At 45.0% G+C, this 15,597-nt stretch overlaps 4 protein-coding genes across 4 annotated transcripts in view; 2 read left to right on the top strand and 2 right to left on the bottom strand.

The window, feature by feature from the left end:
* Positions 1 to 2,822, top strand: part of SPIDR (scaffold protein involved in DNA repair) — a 184,620-nt gene extending 181,798 nt beyond the window's left edge. The window contains exon 13 of the mRNA XM_049775632.1: positions 2,586 to 2,822. Coding sequence (XP_049631589.1) covers positions 2,586 to 2,708 — 123 coding nt within the window. The 3' untranslated portion in view covers positions 2,709 to 2,822. The remainder of the gene's footprint in view (positions 1 to 2,585) is intronic.
* Positions 1 to 15,597, top strand: part of UBE2V2 (ubiquitin conjugating enzyme E2 V2) — a 738,183-nt gene that overhangs the window by 444,545 nt on the left and 278,041 nt on the right. The window lies entirely within an intron of this gene.
* CEBPD (CCAAT enhancer binding protein delta) lies at positions 3,968 to 5,281 on the bottom strand. The gene is made up of 2 exons (XM_049775631.1): positions 4,561 to 5,281; positions 3,968 to 4,457 (listed from the first exon to the last, which is right to left on the bottom strand). The coding sequence occupies exons 1-2, from the start codon at positions 5,265 to 5,267 to the stop codon at positions 3,968 to 3,970; spliced, it is 1,197 nt and encodes a 398-aa protein (XP_049631588.1). The 5' UTR covers positions 5,268 to 5,281.
* The window catches only part of PRKDC (protein kinase, DNA-activated, catalytic subunit), a 207,487-nt gene continuing 206,675 nt past the window's right edge, over positions 14,786 to 15,597 (bottom strand). The window contains exon 86 of the mRNA XM_049775793.1: positions 14,786 to 15,260. Within this exon, the coding sequence (XP_049631750.1) occupies positions 15,056 to 15,260 (205 nt within the window). The 3' untranslated portion in view covers positions 14,786 to 15,055. The remainder of the gene's footprint in view (positions 15,261 to 15,597) is intronic.

Raw genomic sequence — 15,597 nt, 5'->3', positions numbered from 1 at the left:
TTAGTAAATCTGCTGTAATCTTAAGGATGCTCCTTCGTATGAATTCTCTCTTCCATTATTCTATACTTATGGTTTCCATCATTCTAATTAGGATGTGTCTTGGGGTATTTTTATTTAGATCTGTTTTGGCTGATATCCTTGTGCATCCAGTATGTGAGTATATGTGCTTTCCAGTTCTGGGAACTTTTCAGCAATAATAATGTCTTTGTCGGTTGTTGTTGTTTTTATAGAGATTGTTGGTTTTTATGTTCTTCCTCTTGAATTCATCCCAAAGTTCTCTGTCATCTGTTTTTTTCTTTTGTTTTTTTTTTTTAAGATTTTTTCTGTGTTATACTGTTGTCCGGAAATGTTATTGAGCTCATCTTTGTGCTCAGTAATTCTGTCCTCAGAGCCGTTACTCTGCTGGTGAGGTCATTCAGTGTGTTTTTCATTTTGCCTACCATGTTTTTTTAGTTCTGTATTTTCTGTTTGTTTTCTCATTTCTGGTCTCATATCCTCTTGAGTCTTACTGTCTATTTCATGGTTTCTTTGAATTCCTTGAATATACTCAATATTTTCTTTCTATAGTCCTTATCACAGAGATCATATAGCTGGCTGATACTGATTGGATCTTAAGAGCTACTACCATCTTCACTCATTGTGGTGGGGTTCTGTGTCCCTTTCCTATTGTGATCTCTGTAGTCAGCTGGCGTTTATTATGTGCTGCTGTGTGGCTCATTGACTAGGAGAAATGCACCACTGTGGAATGAAGTGGAGCTGCCATGCTCTTCTCAGGGTGAAAAATTGGCCCTGATGAGTCACAAAAGAGGACCCTGCTATTGTTCTCTCTACCTGCTTCAGTTTCTTGGGACTGTGTTGATTCCGATCTCTCCCCCTTTACAGTATACCGTCTCCAAGTTTGTACTTCCACATTAGTTTTGCACAGGCCTGCTGTTCAGATAGGGCTCTTGGAGAGGGAAGCTTATTTTTGCTCTAGTAGTTATAACGTCCATTAGCTGGCCTGGACTCCCATAGACCCTGAGGTCCTTGGCTAGCCACTGTGTCTCCACCAACTGGTCCCTTCCTGTACTCTAGCCAGACACCCTGCAGGTCTACACTCCCCGCCTACATGGATCTACAGTCTTGGAGAAGCAGGCAGAGGCTGCACACCTTTCCTGAAAGCTCAATGTTGGGAGTCTACTGGCTGCAGCCATCCTGAGAAGAAACCAGCCACATTGGCCTCATGTTCCTATGCCAGAGCAAGATACTAGTGGAAGGAGAGCGTTAATGCCTGCATTGGAGGCACCAGGGAGGTTTGTCAAGTGTTTTGCACACCTGAGAAGCCGTGAGGTACTTGATAATGCTCTGCAAGTGGCAGCACAGGAATTTCTGGAAGGACACATGGTCCTTTTGGACTACACCCAATGAAGCAGTGAAGTAAAGGGCTTCCTTTGCTCACCCATCCAGGAAAAGCAGGTTTGGCTCAGCAGGCCAAGCCTGGACACCATGACTTTACTGTCTGGTTTCTTGCTGCACAAATCCACGGCTCTCACATGCATATGAAAGTTGCTTAAAATTAACCAAATAGGGGCCAGGGAGGTGGCGCTAGAGGTAAGGTGTCTACCTTGCAAGCGCTAGCCAAGGAAGGACCGTGGTTCGACACCCCCCCCCCCCCGTGTCCCATATGGTCCTAAGCCAGGGGCAATTTCTGAGCGCTTAGCCAGGAGTAACCCCTGAGCATCAAATGGGTGTGGCCCCCCAAAAAAAACAACCAAAAATTAAACAAATAACCATGATACTCATCACACACACAGAGAATGTGACAAAGAATCATTCAGTATACTTCTAGAAGAAATAAAATCCTTTTTAGGAGCAAGGACAAAGCAAAATACCAGGAAATCCTTTGCTCAAAAATGTTGCTGGGCTGGGAAAAGGTGTCAAAGGGAGTGGGGACTCCTCCAGCTAGAGATGAGCCAGAACCCATTGTACATCCTTTCCCCAGCTATGCTCCTTGGCAATCAGAATACCTCTGTACCATGGTACATGTGTGTGCACAGGTACAGTGGCACAGCCACTTTAAAGGTGCTTACAGAGGGGCTGGAGAGATAGCATGGAGGTAAGTCATTTGCCTTGCATGCAGAAGGATGGTGGTTCAAATCCCAGCAGTCCATATGGTCCCCCGAGCCTGCCAGGTGTGATTTCTGAGCATAGAGCCAGGAGTAACCCCTGAGTGCTGTTGGGTGTGACCCAAAAACCAAAAACAAAAGAAAAAGGTGCTTACAGAACATGTGCTAAACTGGAATCCAGTGACATATACATGCCCAGCACTTACCTACATAGATCCTTTGCCCCCCAAACAACGGGCATTTGAAAAGCTCCTTATGTAGAAACAATTCAGTTATCACAAAAATGTTCCTTTATTTGCCATAATCACTGGAGCTTTTATTACAGGACTTTACTTTTCCCTTCCTACCAACATTGCTCTCGCCCTTTGAAGAGTGGTCTTCTACAGGGCTCTCTGGCCTTCTCTGTTGCTGGGAACAGAATGTCCAGAGTGAACTACTTACTTAACCAATATGCCTTTTTTTTCTTTTTAATTACTGCAGACTTATGAAGTGAAGAGTGTCCTCGGAAAGGAGGTGGGGTTGTTAAATTGTTTTGTGCAGTCAAGAACCACCCATCCGACCAGCTGTTTTGGATTGGAAGAAATTGAGCTTCTGACCAGTTAAAGCTGCTGTGGAATGACAAGGCTGTCCCAAGATCTGTGAACTTTGGCATGTGGCTACAAGGATGGTGGTGGCAGTTTGGGTAGTTATTTGTTAACCAGAGTGAATGTATTTTGTGACCTTGAAATGGAACTTTAAAAAAGCTGGAGGCTTTGTTTTGCATGCCAATAGCATTAATTAGCTGAACTTTTCTGTTCCATTTGTAATTTTAAATGTTTAAAGTTTGGATGCGAGGGAGAGTTGTAGGGTTCTATGTGTTTTCTGGATTCAGATCCCATGTCCCATATGGTCTCCTCCCACCATCTGGAAGACTTCTCCCAGTACCCCAGAACCAAGTCAGCAGTGAGTGTAACTAACACTGCCAAGAGGCATTTAAAAATCTTAACCACATATCAACAGGGTGTTTTATTTTGTTCTTGTAGTATTTGTCTTAACATTCCTTAATATCTTTGCCCTATATTGTGCTGTGACTTTTTTGATACAACATATACCCAGACTAAGCATCGTGGTTTCGTGTTTTGGGGAAGATGTACTCGGGATCTGTTTCAGACTGTTAAGAGAACGAACTGCACTCAGATAAACATACACAGAACTGAGATTACTCAGAAATTGTTGGTCATCATGGGGCCGGAGCTGCGGCGCAGCGGTAAGGCATTTTACCTTGCATGCATATGACCCAGGATAGAGTGCGGTTCAATTCCCCCCACTTCCCCTGCGTCCCATAGGGTCCCTAGAGCCAGGAGCGATTTCTGAGTGCACAGCCAGGAGTAGCCCTTGAGCGTCACCGGGTGTGGCCCTATTATCCAAATAATAATAAAATAAAATTGTTGGTCAGCATTTGCTTTGGTCAGAAGTTTTTTTTTTGTTGTTGTTGTTTTTTGTTCTTTTGTGGTTTTTGGGTCACACCCGGCAGTGCTCAGGGGTTATTCCAGGCTCCAGGCTCAGAAATTGCTCCTGGCAGGCACGGGGAACCTTAGGGATTCGAACTGATGACCTCCTGCATGAAAGGCAAACGCCTTACCTGCATGCTATCTCTCCGGCCCCTAGTCAGAAGTTTAACTTACGTGCAGAGCCTTGAATCCACACCGTTAGGGTTTGGGGCTTGTCTCCTTAGAACTATAAGCTCCTTGCCAGCTTTGTAATTACATAACACATCTAGCAGCCAGACCAAGAAAGCTTGCCCTGTGACACCACCACCATCCCCCTTCTTTTGATTAGGGGAAACGCAAAGCCCGTTGTCCAGATTCATTTGAAATGGAACGTTACCAGCAAAATAATCCGGTTTGGGGAAACTTTGGGACGGATTTTGCTCCGTTGTCGTGGGGAACACCGAAGTTGTCCAAAGACGCCAGAAAGCGAAAGCAAAGTCCGGGAGGGAATCGGACGCGCTTTGGGGGACCTCGGCTGACCTCCTTCCCCCACCCCGGCTCCGGCTCCGGCTGGCTCGGGGGCCCTCCGCGACCCGCACCCCCGCCGAGTCCGTGCGCTTCCCCCCAGGAGCCGAGCTCGCCGGGCGGCGCGGGCTTCTCGGGGCCGCCCCCAGGTCGGAGCGCCCTCCGGACGCGCCACGACAGACACGGGCACGGGTGGCTTAAATGCTGCTTTATTCTTACAAACACGGGAGTTAGGAATCGGTAAAAAAACGCAGCCGCGAGGCGGGTCCCTCCGTCCGTGCCGGCGCGGAGGCAGGGCGGGTCGGCACACTCTCTCTCGCTCGCCGGGCCGGCACGAGAGCCGCCGCCGCCCCAATAACTTAAGGGGAGAAGCGCGCCCGGCTCCGAGGCGCCAGTCCGAGTCCGGGCCCGTCGGGCTGAGGTCCGTCCGGGGTCGGGTCCCCGCCCGGGCCGCTCGTCACCGCCGCTCGGGGGCGCCGGGCAGCCGCTCGAAGAAGCGCCGGAGGCCGGCCAGGTCCCGCGTGAGCTGCTCGACGCGCCGCTGCAGCGCTTCGTTCTCGGCCGCCAGCTCCACCAGCCGCCGCTGCATCTCCTGGTGGCGCCGCTTGGCCTTGTCGCGGCTCTTGCGCACCGCCAGGTTGTTGCGCTCGCGCCGCTGCCGGTACTCGGGGCTGCCGCGCTCCGGCCCGCGCTTGCCCGCCGCCGCGCGCTCGCGGGCCGGGGCCGGGGCCGGGGCCGGGGCCGGGCCGGGCGCGGGGCTGGCGCGGGGCGGCGCGGGCGAGGCGGGCGGCGTGGGCTGCGCGGCGGCGGCCGCCAGGCTCACCACGGTCTGCGCGCACGCCGCCACCTGCGCGGGCAGCAGCGAGCCCGGCCCGGCCGCGTCGCCGTGGCCGTCGCCGTCGGGGCCGCCCCAGTCGGGCTCGGGCTTGAGCGGCCGCGGCTCGCGCTGGCTGCTGTGGAACAGGTCGGCGAAGAGCTCGTCGTGGCACAGCTCCAGCGTGGGCACGCCCGCCATGGCGTCGATGTAGGCGCTCAGGTCCACGGCGCTCTCGAACTCGTCCACGGCGCCCGCGGGCTCCGGGCCCAGCCCCTTGCCCGCGCGGCCGCCCGGCTCGAGCCAGGCCGCGGGCTCGGCGGCGCCGTCCAGGCTGAAGAGCGCCGCGCTCATGGCCGCGTCCGTCGGGCGCCCCGCCGTCGCGCTCCCCGGCCGGCCCCGCGCCCGCCCAGCCGCCGCCCGCCCGCCCGCCGCCTTTTCTAGCCCGCCGCGCGCGCCCCGCCCCGGCCCCGGCCCGCGGGGGCGCCCCGGGCCGCCCCGCTCCGCCCTCCTCTCCCGCAGCCTGCCCGCCGCGGCCCTGCTGGGAACGGCCCGCCCTCGCCTCCCTCGCCTCGCCTCGCCCGCCCCGCGCCTCCCCGGCGCCGCGCCCGCCGGATCCCTAAGCAGGCTGGGCTCGGCGGCGGGAGTGGCCGGACAGGGACCCCGAGGCTCGAGCCGCGCTCCGGTCCCTCGAGCCCGAGACCCGCCGCCCCCTCGCTGGGAGCATTTCGCCTCTTCGCCTCCACGCCGCCCAGCCCCACTCCGGCGCTGCCCTCTGCCGGCGGCCCGCTTGGGCCCAGCCCGGCCTCCCCGTGTCCCCGGAGGAACCTCGTTTGCAACATTGGGGACCAACCCGAGGAGAGTCGTCGACCCCCCAGCGCCTCCTCCAAGTGCCAGGTTGGATTTCAAGGGCGCACATCCAGGGATGGAAAGATTGCCCCCCTTAAAACTGGCTTCCCTCTAGCGTCTGTCTGTTCTTGGCTAAAGTTTCTTTCACCAGATGTCAAACACCAAACCGTTCGCAAGTTGTTGCCAACATTTCTGGAGTCGGTTCCAGAAACACATCCGAATGACGCACTCTGGGGTATTTAACAGAGTTTGGAGAAAGACAAACATGCTTCAGAACCAGTCCCCAGTGGCACACTTACTGTGAAGGGTTAAAACAGGAATATAAACATCTGGGTGGTCCCAGCGGCCCAAAGAAAAAAAAAGAAGGTGGAAAAAAAAAAAGACCCACAAAACAAAAATTTTCACAAAATACTTGTAGAAGTCGCAAAAACTCTACCAAAGCACTCCAATCAGGAAATGTGAAATAAATAAACTGGGAAGGCATATCCCTAAAATAATTAAGTGACATGAGGACTTAGATATCATAATTGTTTTGTTGAATTTACATTTATGAGACATTTATGAGGATGTCCTTGACATTTGGGCTCTCAAGATGAAAGATGTCATGCTTATGTTTTAAAAAACTATTCACCTAAGTAGTCAATAATCTTCCGTTCTTAGATAGAAGAATGTTTCCCCCCCCCAAAATGGGGGAAGACAGGAGAGGTCATACAGCAGGAGAGGGAAGCTTTCCTTGCACGTGACAACTCAAACTCAATCCCCCAACACCTCATATAATCCCTTTTTTTGGTTTGTTTTGGTTTTTTTTCTGTCGTAGTGCTCAAGAAGAAGGCTTTGAGGTTCTCAGGGGATCATATGGGGTGTTGAGGGGTTGAGTCTGGTTTGCTTGTACAGAGAAAGTGCCCTCATCTGCTGTACTATCTCTCCTGCCACCCTCCTTTTTGGGGGGAGAAATCATTTTTATATCTAAGAATATTTAATATTCTTAATAATAATCATTTTTATATCTAAGAATAGAAGATTATTGATCATTTGCTCTAGCCCCAAATGCAGATATTTTTGCTCATTGCCTTAGTAAACAGTACAGAGAGGGGCTACGGTTCCTGCCTTACACATGGTCCACCTGGGTTTGACCCCAGCACTGTCAAGAGAAAATTTGGAGGCCAGAGTGATAGCACCATGGGCAGGGCATATGCCTTGCACTCGGCTGACCAGGATTCAATCCCTGGCATCCATATAGTTCCCTGTGCCCACCAAGAGTGATTCCTGAGTGCACAGCCAGCAGTAATCCTTGAGTACCACAGGGGGTGGCCACAAAACAAAAAGTACCGTATTTTCCGGCATATAAGACGACCACCTACTTTTCCTGTTAAAATATAGGGTTTGGGTTATATTCGCCATATAAGACTACCTGTCTTTTAACACACACGAAATGGAAATTGAAAAACGTAAGAGAAAAATACCAGAACCCTCAAAGGTTAACAGTATATGTTTAATAAAGCTAGACTTTGGAGTGCCAACAATCATTTTACATTTGCCATTTGTAATGAGTGACTGTGATTTTTTAATTGTGATCTACATTGAGAGCAGGGAGAGGGGGCTCCTCCAGAAGCAGCTGGCTGGGGTGCAGTGATTAATAGGACAGCTAGAGGGAGACAGAGTGCCTCTTCTGTGTCCCCTAAAAGCTGAACAAGAGAACTGAGCACTGGAAAGCCACATCTCCTGTGGATGGATGAGATTTGGTGCTCAGTAACTCAACTCCTGTGTGCTCTGAAAGATGAATTAGGACAAGCAGAGGACTGAGTGTTGACGCCTGGCAGCTGGATGGGATGCTGAGGTAAGAGAGGGGCAGATCACTCATCCCTGAAGCTGTACTAAGTTTCAGCATGCCATATACCAGCATATAAGACGACTGTTCAACTTTTGAGAAGCTTTTTCGTCTTATACGCTGGAAAATACAGTAACTTCAGAGTACAGACCCAGGTGTACTGTCATGGTATCGACACTGCTAGCAGGAAGGGAGCACTACTCAGGGTCTTTTTTTTTTTTATTGTTGTACTAGGCTTTGTGATTACAATTATTCTTCACCTGTGGCTAAATCCTTATATATATATATATATATCCCCTATAAATCCCCCTGCTCAAAAATTAAACTTGTCACACTCCTGCCAGAAACATGTTGACCCCACATTCTCTGTGTGGTTTCATTCATTTCATATTTCTCCGTATGCCTGGTTCGAGCAACCCACTCTCCCTGAAGTGGATTCACCAAAATCACACTGGCGCTGTAAGACAGAAGCTGCTTGCAGCATAAGAGGCTTGAGATTGGAGAGATGGTGCAGCAGGGAAGGCACATGTGCTTGTGTGGCACACAGAAGGCCTTGGATAATCCCCCACAAACCTATGAAGTTCACAGCAACACCAGAATTAATGGAGGAGGAGGAAGTGGAGGAGAAGGAGGAAGAAGAAATAGAAATAATCATCTAAGAGCTTCATGGCCAGAGCCTCCAGCAACCTTTGCACAGGAACTGCATGAGAGGGGCCTGGGACTGATCCCCAGCACCACACTGTCCCAGAACAGCACTGGATAATACTAAATACCAAACCTCCCAAACCTCCCCATACCTAGAACTTTACCCCACCCCACCCCCTAAAGTGAAAAGGTTGAACCAAACTGAGCATAGGAGAGCTGTGTTGGATCACCTGTCCTACCTATTAGTGAAGGTCACAAATTCAGTTCCCAGTACTGCCCACATGGCAACATGGCCTCAATGCCACCGTGCTTGGATCTTTGCTGCCATAGCACAACAAAAGGTGACTGGCGCAACACAACCAGTTATGAGTCTAGTAAGCACTTACAGCCAAGTGTGCTAATGCCACAGCCAAGCGTGCAACACTCTCAGTCATGGCAATAAAAGGAAGAGAGAAGAGGAACTAAACAATTTTAAGAGAGTTTCTGGTTACAGTAGTTGCATAAAAAAACTTCAAGATCAGTCTGAAGACAATAGAATGAGGAAGCCATTTGTTTTGCATGCATATGACCCAGCTTCAGTCTCCTTCAGTAGCACAATGGTTCCCTGAGCCCATGACTGATTTCTGAGTGCAGAGCCAGAAGTAAACCCTGAGCACTGCTGGGTGTAACCCCAGAACAACAAATAAAAATAAAATAAAATAAGAAGGCAACAATTGGCTTGATGTTCTGGAACTCTTTTCATAAAGACAAGAATGACAAGCCCTCCATAAAGACAGTCTCCATAAATTAGCCAATTAACTGAGCAGATGGTGTTCAGGGAGACAATGACAAGAATAGGTCTGATATCAACTATGCTGAACTTGCAAAATCACTGCAGTAAGCATATTGGCCACCTCCTACTCACATGCAAATATTACCCCTATGATGTGACCGAGCACTTTCAGTAATTCAAAGCACTGTATAACTTTTTTCTTTTCTTTAATTACTTTAAAGACCATGATTATAAGGTTGTTTATAGTATTTTTTTTATTTACAAAGTTGTTCATGATTGAATTTCAGTCCTACAATGTACAATACCCTTTCACTATTGCACATTCCTGAATGTCAATGTCCCATTTCCTCCTGCCTACTTCGGGGACTGATTTTTTTTCCCCTCTAAGAGTCATTTTAATTCTGGGTAGAGAACTTAGGAACTTGACTGGAGAACATTGTCATTTTTGGTTTTAATTCATTTAAATTTTATTATGAAAAAATTATGAAAAAATTCATTAAATTTAATTCATTTAAAGTGAAGTAGACCAACTTTCCAGTAACAGTGAATGAATGAAGGAAAACCAATGTCTCTTCAGGCAAATGTGGCCAGAGTTCTGCAAAGCTCTTTGTCTGAAGGATTACTGGCTCTGAACAAGGGATATTTATAGGTTATTTAAAGTCACAGTGCAAGAATGATTATTTAGTCATAGAATCTGTTTATCTCCTGGCACTTTGGAATGATTATACTAACTGATAAGCCTCCACCTTTGCAATAATTTAATTTTTTGTTTTTGGGCCACACCCAGTGACGCTCAGGGGTTACTCCTGGCTGTGTGCTCAGAAATCACTACTGGCTTAGGGGACCATATGAAACGCTGCAGATCGAACTGCAGTCTGTCCTAGGTCAGCAGCGTGCAAGGCAAATGCCCTACCACTGCAACACCGCTCCGGTCCTGACCAGAAAATGATTGACATATCCTTGTCTTCTTCAATCTGGGAGAGACCTTAAGTCTTTAATGTTTTCTGCTTAAATCATTAACAGATAATTTGGTTTGTGTGTGTGGAAGGGGTGCCAGGAGAGCTCTAATAGTATAAGAGAGCCTCTTCTATTATTCCTCACTCTCCAGTTTTCAGCATTTCCCACTTTCTGTTGTTTTCTAGTTCTAGGAACTCATCTTAAAGTTCCTCAATCTTTGCCTCATCTGCTGATATTCGAATGCTCAGAACTTCTATAGTTTTAAATATATAACGTCTACCATACTCTGCATTTTGGCTTGTAGTTTTCTCATTCTGTCTCATACTTTCCTGTACCTTGATGACTGTGCCATTATTTCTTTGAGTTCATCCTCACTATGGTGGTGTTGAACTCTCTAGATTTACTTTCCTAGTGGTGTTGGTTGAGTCTTCTGTTACTGCTTTTGCTTATTGAATTTGGTGAGCTTCTATACATTGGGTTTGCATTATTTCTGCTGTGCTAAGGGTGAATATTTGCAGTTAGACCATCTGGGAAACCTAAGTGATTAGACTAAAAGTTGCCTTTTTTTGGTTCTTTGCCCCTCTTCACACAGTAAAAGGAAATGTAACTATAAGCAGTGTGATATATGATGAATAGATGCAGTCACACATTTTAGTAGATGTGGTGCTGGACCCATTAATTAATATCAGGACTGGAGTCTGCTGGTACCTAGCTGGAAGAGAAATAAATCTGCCTCTGGTTCTAAAAAGGGCCAGAGATGTCATCTTGGAGACCAATATAAACTGGAAGGATAGGGAAAGAAGCAGAGGATCTGGGCTCTCAGTTAGAATCCATGGGTCAGATGATCCTTATTCCAGTACCATACTGTTTTGATTGTTCTACCTTTGTAGGATAATTTAAAGTAAAAAAATTTTTAAATACCTCCCAACTTCTTTTTTTAGAATTTTCAGAGTGAGTTGTGATTCCATACAAATTTTACTAGTGTTCATACTACGTCCCTAAAAATGTCATCCAACTTTGATGGTAATTGCATAACTCTATGATTCTTTCTCTATTATAGACATCTGACATTGCAAACTCTACATATCTGTGAATATGGAGTATTTTTCCATTTCCTGGCATCCTCTTTCATTTGATTCATGTGATTTATAATTTTCAAAGTATATGTCTTTATGGGCCAGAGAGATAGCATGGAGGTAAGGCATTTGCCCTGCATGCAGAAGGATGGTGGTTCAAATCCTGGCATCCCATATGGTCCCTCGAGCCTGCCAGGAGTGATTTCTGAGCGTAGAGCCAGGAGGAACCCCTGAGCGCTGCCAGGTGTGACCCAAAAACGAAAAAAAAAAAAAAACATCAAAAAAAAAAAAGTATGTCTTTAACACATTTTGTTAAGTATTTGATATTTTTGGACACAAAATAGTCTTTCATTTCTATTCCAGGACATGCATTCCCATGCTTTTCAAAACATGTATATAAATGAAGCAAATATTGGTAAACTTCAGGAGCCTGAGCGATAGCACAACAGTAAGGCAAAAAACAAAAAAAGAATATTGGTAAACTTTGTAGACTATTATTTTGTAATTTATTTTTTATTCTTTTGGTTTTTGGGTCACACCCGGCAGTGCTCAGAGATTACTCCTGGCTCCAGGCTCAGAAATCGCTCCTGGCAGGCTCAGGGGACCATATGGGATGTTGGGATTCGAACCACCATCCTTCTGCATGCAAGGCCTTACGTCCATGCTATCTCTCCGGCCCTGTAATTTTGTTTTCTTGTCTCAAGCGATTTATTAGGAGATAGACTGAGAGACTGGTGGGTTGGTGAACTCCTTTTTGACTCAGAAGAACTATTTATATTCCAGGTCAGTGTGACCCGAAAAGAATAAAATAAGAAGGGGCCAGAGTGGTGGTGTAGGGCATAAGGTGTCTGCCTTGCATATGCTAGCCTAGGACGGACCGTGGTTCGATCCCCTGGCGTCCCATATGGTCCCCCAAGGTTGGAGCGATTTCTGAGCACATAGCCAGGAGTAACCCCTGAGTATCACTGAGTGTGGCCCAAAAACAAAGCAAAGCAAAACAAAAATAGGGCTGTCAATAACAGTTGACACAGACTTCAGGCTTAATGAGGTTATGAGACAGGGAGAGTCATTTCTTAATAATCAAGGGATATGTACATCAGGAAGAAATCACATTTCTTGGCAATAAAAACAGGGGTCTGAGGAAGACTGGGGCTCATTCTTGGTTTTCTTCTACTGAGCTGCATTCCATCTTAGGAGCAGAAAGCTTTGGTGGTTTGAATTCCTTGCTTGAGCACTGGATTTCCTGAACCCATTTTTGTATCTCTTCACTGTGTGAAATATTTCCTGCAGATCTCTACAACTGGAACTCTTCCCCATGTCCTAATCCAACGGGAATGGGAACTGCCTTTCCTGTCTGGAAGCTCGGTGGGAATAAAACCTCAACCAATCTCCTAGAGAACATGACTCTTCAAACTATTGTTATCTTAACTGACTAGTTCATTCTGTTACAATCAAAAGCAATATTGAGAGGAACATTTATAGTTTTGCAAGCATTCATAAGGTGAAAGGGCCTACATAAATAACTTTAAAATGTACACAGCTTAAGAAATTGGAAAATGACCAACAAAATGAGCCAAAAGTAGGCAAGCAGAAGCAACTTATAAAACTAAAGTAGAAATAAATCAACTGGACAACCCCCCCCAAAAAAAAACCCCAAAAGGTCAATAAAAGCAAGAGTTGATTCTTTGAAAAAAAAAATGCTTCAGCCAAGGAAATTTTATCTTTAGAGACAATAGTCATACTTCATGCATAATTTCTGCTGCACTATGAGCCTCCTATTGAGTTGATTACAGTTCTGTAACAAACCACAATTTTTACTTTACTGATAATGTGGGATATATTCAGTAATGAGAACTTCAATCTTATAAGCCTTGTTTTTTAATGACTTTCATGTCAATATTTTGTTACAAGGTACAGAAATTTGAAAATTTCACTAGATCTCATAAAGAGAAATATTTTATACAGTCTTCAGAAGTCACAATTGTGCCTCATAAGCACAGTTGCTCAGAACTGTCCTTTTTAGACACTTCAGGACTGCATATATGGGGCTGATATGGTAGCACAGTGGTAGGATATTTGCCTTGAACGTGGACAACCCGGGACAGACTTGGATTCAAACCCTGGCATCCCATATGGTCCCCCCGAGCCTGTTAGGAGTGACTTCTGAGTGCAGAGCCAGGAGTATATCCTGAATGTTGCTAGTTGTAGCCCCAAAACAAAAATAAATAAAAAGAACTGCATATGTGCCCAAAGAATCCAATGTAATTCTTTGGGGGCCCAAAGAAGAAGCCCCAAACATTATTTAGGAACCATGGTCCATTCCCAGCAATACATGGCCAACTAGGACAGCAATTTAGCACTGGTGCCTGAGGATATGTGGCTAATCAGGCCCTGCAGCACAGGGACCAACAGAGTCATCCCTATGGTTGTTTATGGACTTCAAGGGCTATTCCCAGTAATGCTTGGGAGAGTATGTGAGCTGAGGAGTAAATATGGGTCTGCTGTACATGCATGCATCTAGACTGGCCGTATGATTCATTCTGAATCATGTATGGTTTGAAAACCCAGAAATAAATCTGCTGATTATAAGAAATGTAAACAAAAGAGAATTTTTATTAATCTTGTGTTTTTTTTTTTTTTCTTTTTAATACCATGGTTACAAGTTGTTCATGATTGAGTTTCGGTCTTACAATGTATACTACCCTTCACCAGTGGATTTCTTCCACCATCAATTCTATTTTTCGTGCCATAATGTAACAAAATTAACTAATCAGATAATTATAGCTATAAGATAAATATTTTGCTTTTGAAACTGCATAAACACTATGCTGTAGAAAAATATGTTGATATCACATTTGTAAAACTGCTATTTCTCAAAATAATATGAAAGTCTCCAAATATAAATGAGAATAAAAGTTCAAAGTTAACTAAAAAAGTTTCAAGTATGCAATAGATTAGAAAAAGGGAATTTTCTAGGAGTGAAAAGGAAATTGTTCTAGAATGCATGTTTATTCACTTCAAATAAGGAATTAATTTTCTTATAATTTTAAAATTACAGTGATCGAATTTGAAATTTCTTCAGTCATCTCATGCCTAGGATGCAAAGCACATTATCTATCTCTATGTTGTGTATCTGAGTAGTAAAGCAAATCAGAGGGCCTGGTAAGATAGTAAATCTAGCTGGGTACTTGTCTTGCTATCCCAAGTTCAATCACCAGCACCCATAATGGCCCCATAAGTCCAGTTGGCAGGGCTAAATGTGGTCCAAAAAAAAACAAAAAAAAAACAACAAAAAAACAACATCAAAAACAAACAATGGGACCAACTTTTTTTTTACCAGAAACAAATATTAAATTTTTATTTAATCAATAAAATATTAATCTTGATGAATTAGAGAAAAATTAAAAGAACTTTAGGATAAAAATGTCCTAAAATATCTAATGCCATTATTTCTAAATTTAGGATGTCATCATAATTTTACTTGCTGCTTTTATTCCTGTACTTGGTTTTATTCTCACAAAGTTTTGATGATATTTTTGGAGGTAGGATTTAGGATCACACCCAGTGGTGTATGGGAGTTGCATCCAGCAGTACTCAAGGGACCATATGTGGTAGGTAGTGGGGATCAAACTGGGGTTAACTGCATGTCAATCAAGTCCCTTAACTCCCATGCTATTTCTCTGGCCTCATGACTGAGCATTCTAAATGTTATTTCCAGTGTGCTATAAAAATAAGAACGTTACCCGAATGTTCACACACCATTTATTAACAGTTATTTTAAAAATCAATAGCACTTATAATATGGTATAGTCCTGGGTTAATATTTGTGTGAGCCAGATATATGACCTGGTCATTCACTCATTACTAATTTTACTAATTCATCATAATCTTGATTAATTTTGTGCTACAAAACAAGTAGCTTTCTTTAGATCTTCAGGAATTGATTGCAGTAGAAAAAGGTTTACAAAAGTCTTTAACCACTGGAATACTTTTTATCTGCTGGATCTTATGAAATTTACATCCAGGACTCCCAACCAATCCAAGTTCTGCCCAGTATGTTGGGATCTGTTGCCTGGTCAATCAAGCACTTCACCTGAGTCTCTTCTGAAAGTCCACTCTCTGGCTCCTGGGCACGAATGTTGTGGTCTTTGCTTCCTCGAGCGACAGCTGTGAAATCTCTAAAGACAGATGCCTTCTCAAAGCCCAAAAACAATTCATCACTGGAAAACAGTAAAAGTACAAAATCACAAACAATGCATTATTTCCTCATGTTGCTTTATTTCCTAACCAAATGTTATATCTTATCACTTAAAAAATATGTTCTGCTGTTTATAACCTTGATCATGAGATTAGAGTTGTAGAAAACAAAACATGTTTAATGCTGACTTACATCCATATACTTTTCTGTGGACATATATATTCAGTTTTTCTTGTGTTCTATGTTTAGGAGTACAAATTTTGGGTCCACTGGTAATTTTATGTGTACTTTTGGGGTAACTGTCTATTTTCCTTCCACAGCATATATGTATATGCTTTTATATTCCTATCAGCAATGAG

This window comes from Suncus etruscus, chromosome 6, assembly GCF_024139225.1.
Source record: "Suncus etruscus isolate mSunEtr1 chromosome 6, mSunEtr1.pri.cur, whole genome shotgun sequence".
NCBI classification, from domain to species: Eukaryota; Metazoa; Chordata; class Mammalia; order Eulipotyphla; family Soricidae; genus Suncus; species Suncus etruscus.
This window is presented reverse-complemented; position numbering and strand designations above follow the sequence as displayed.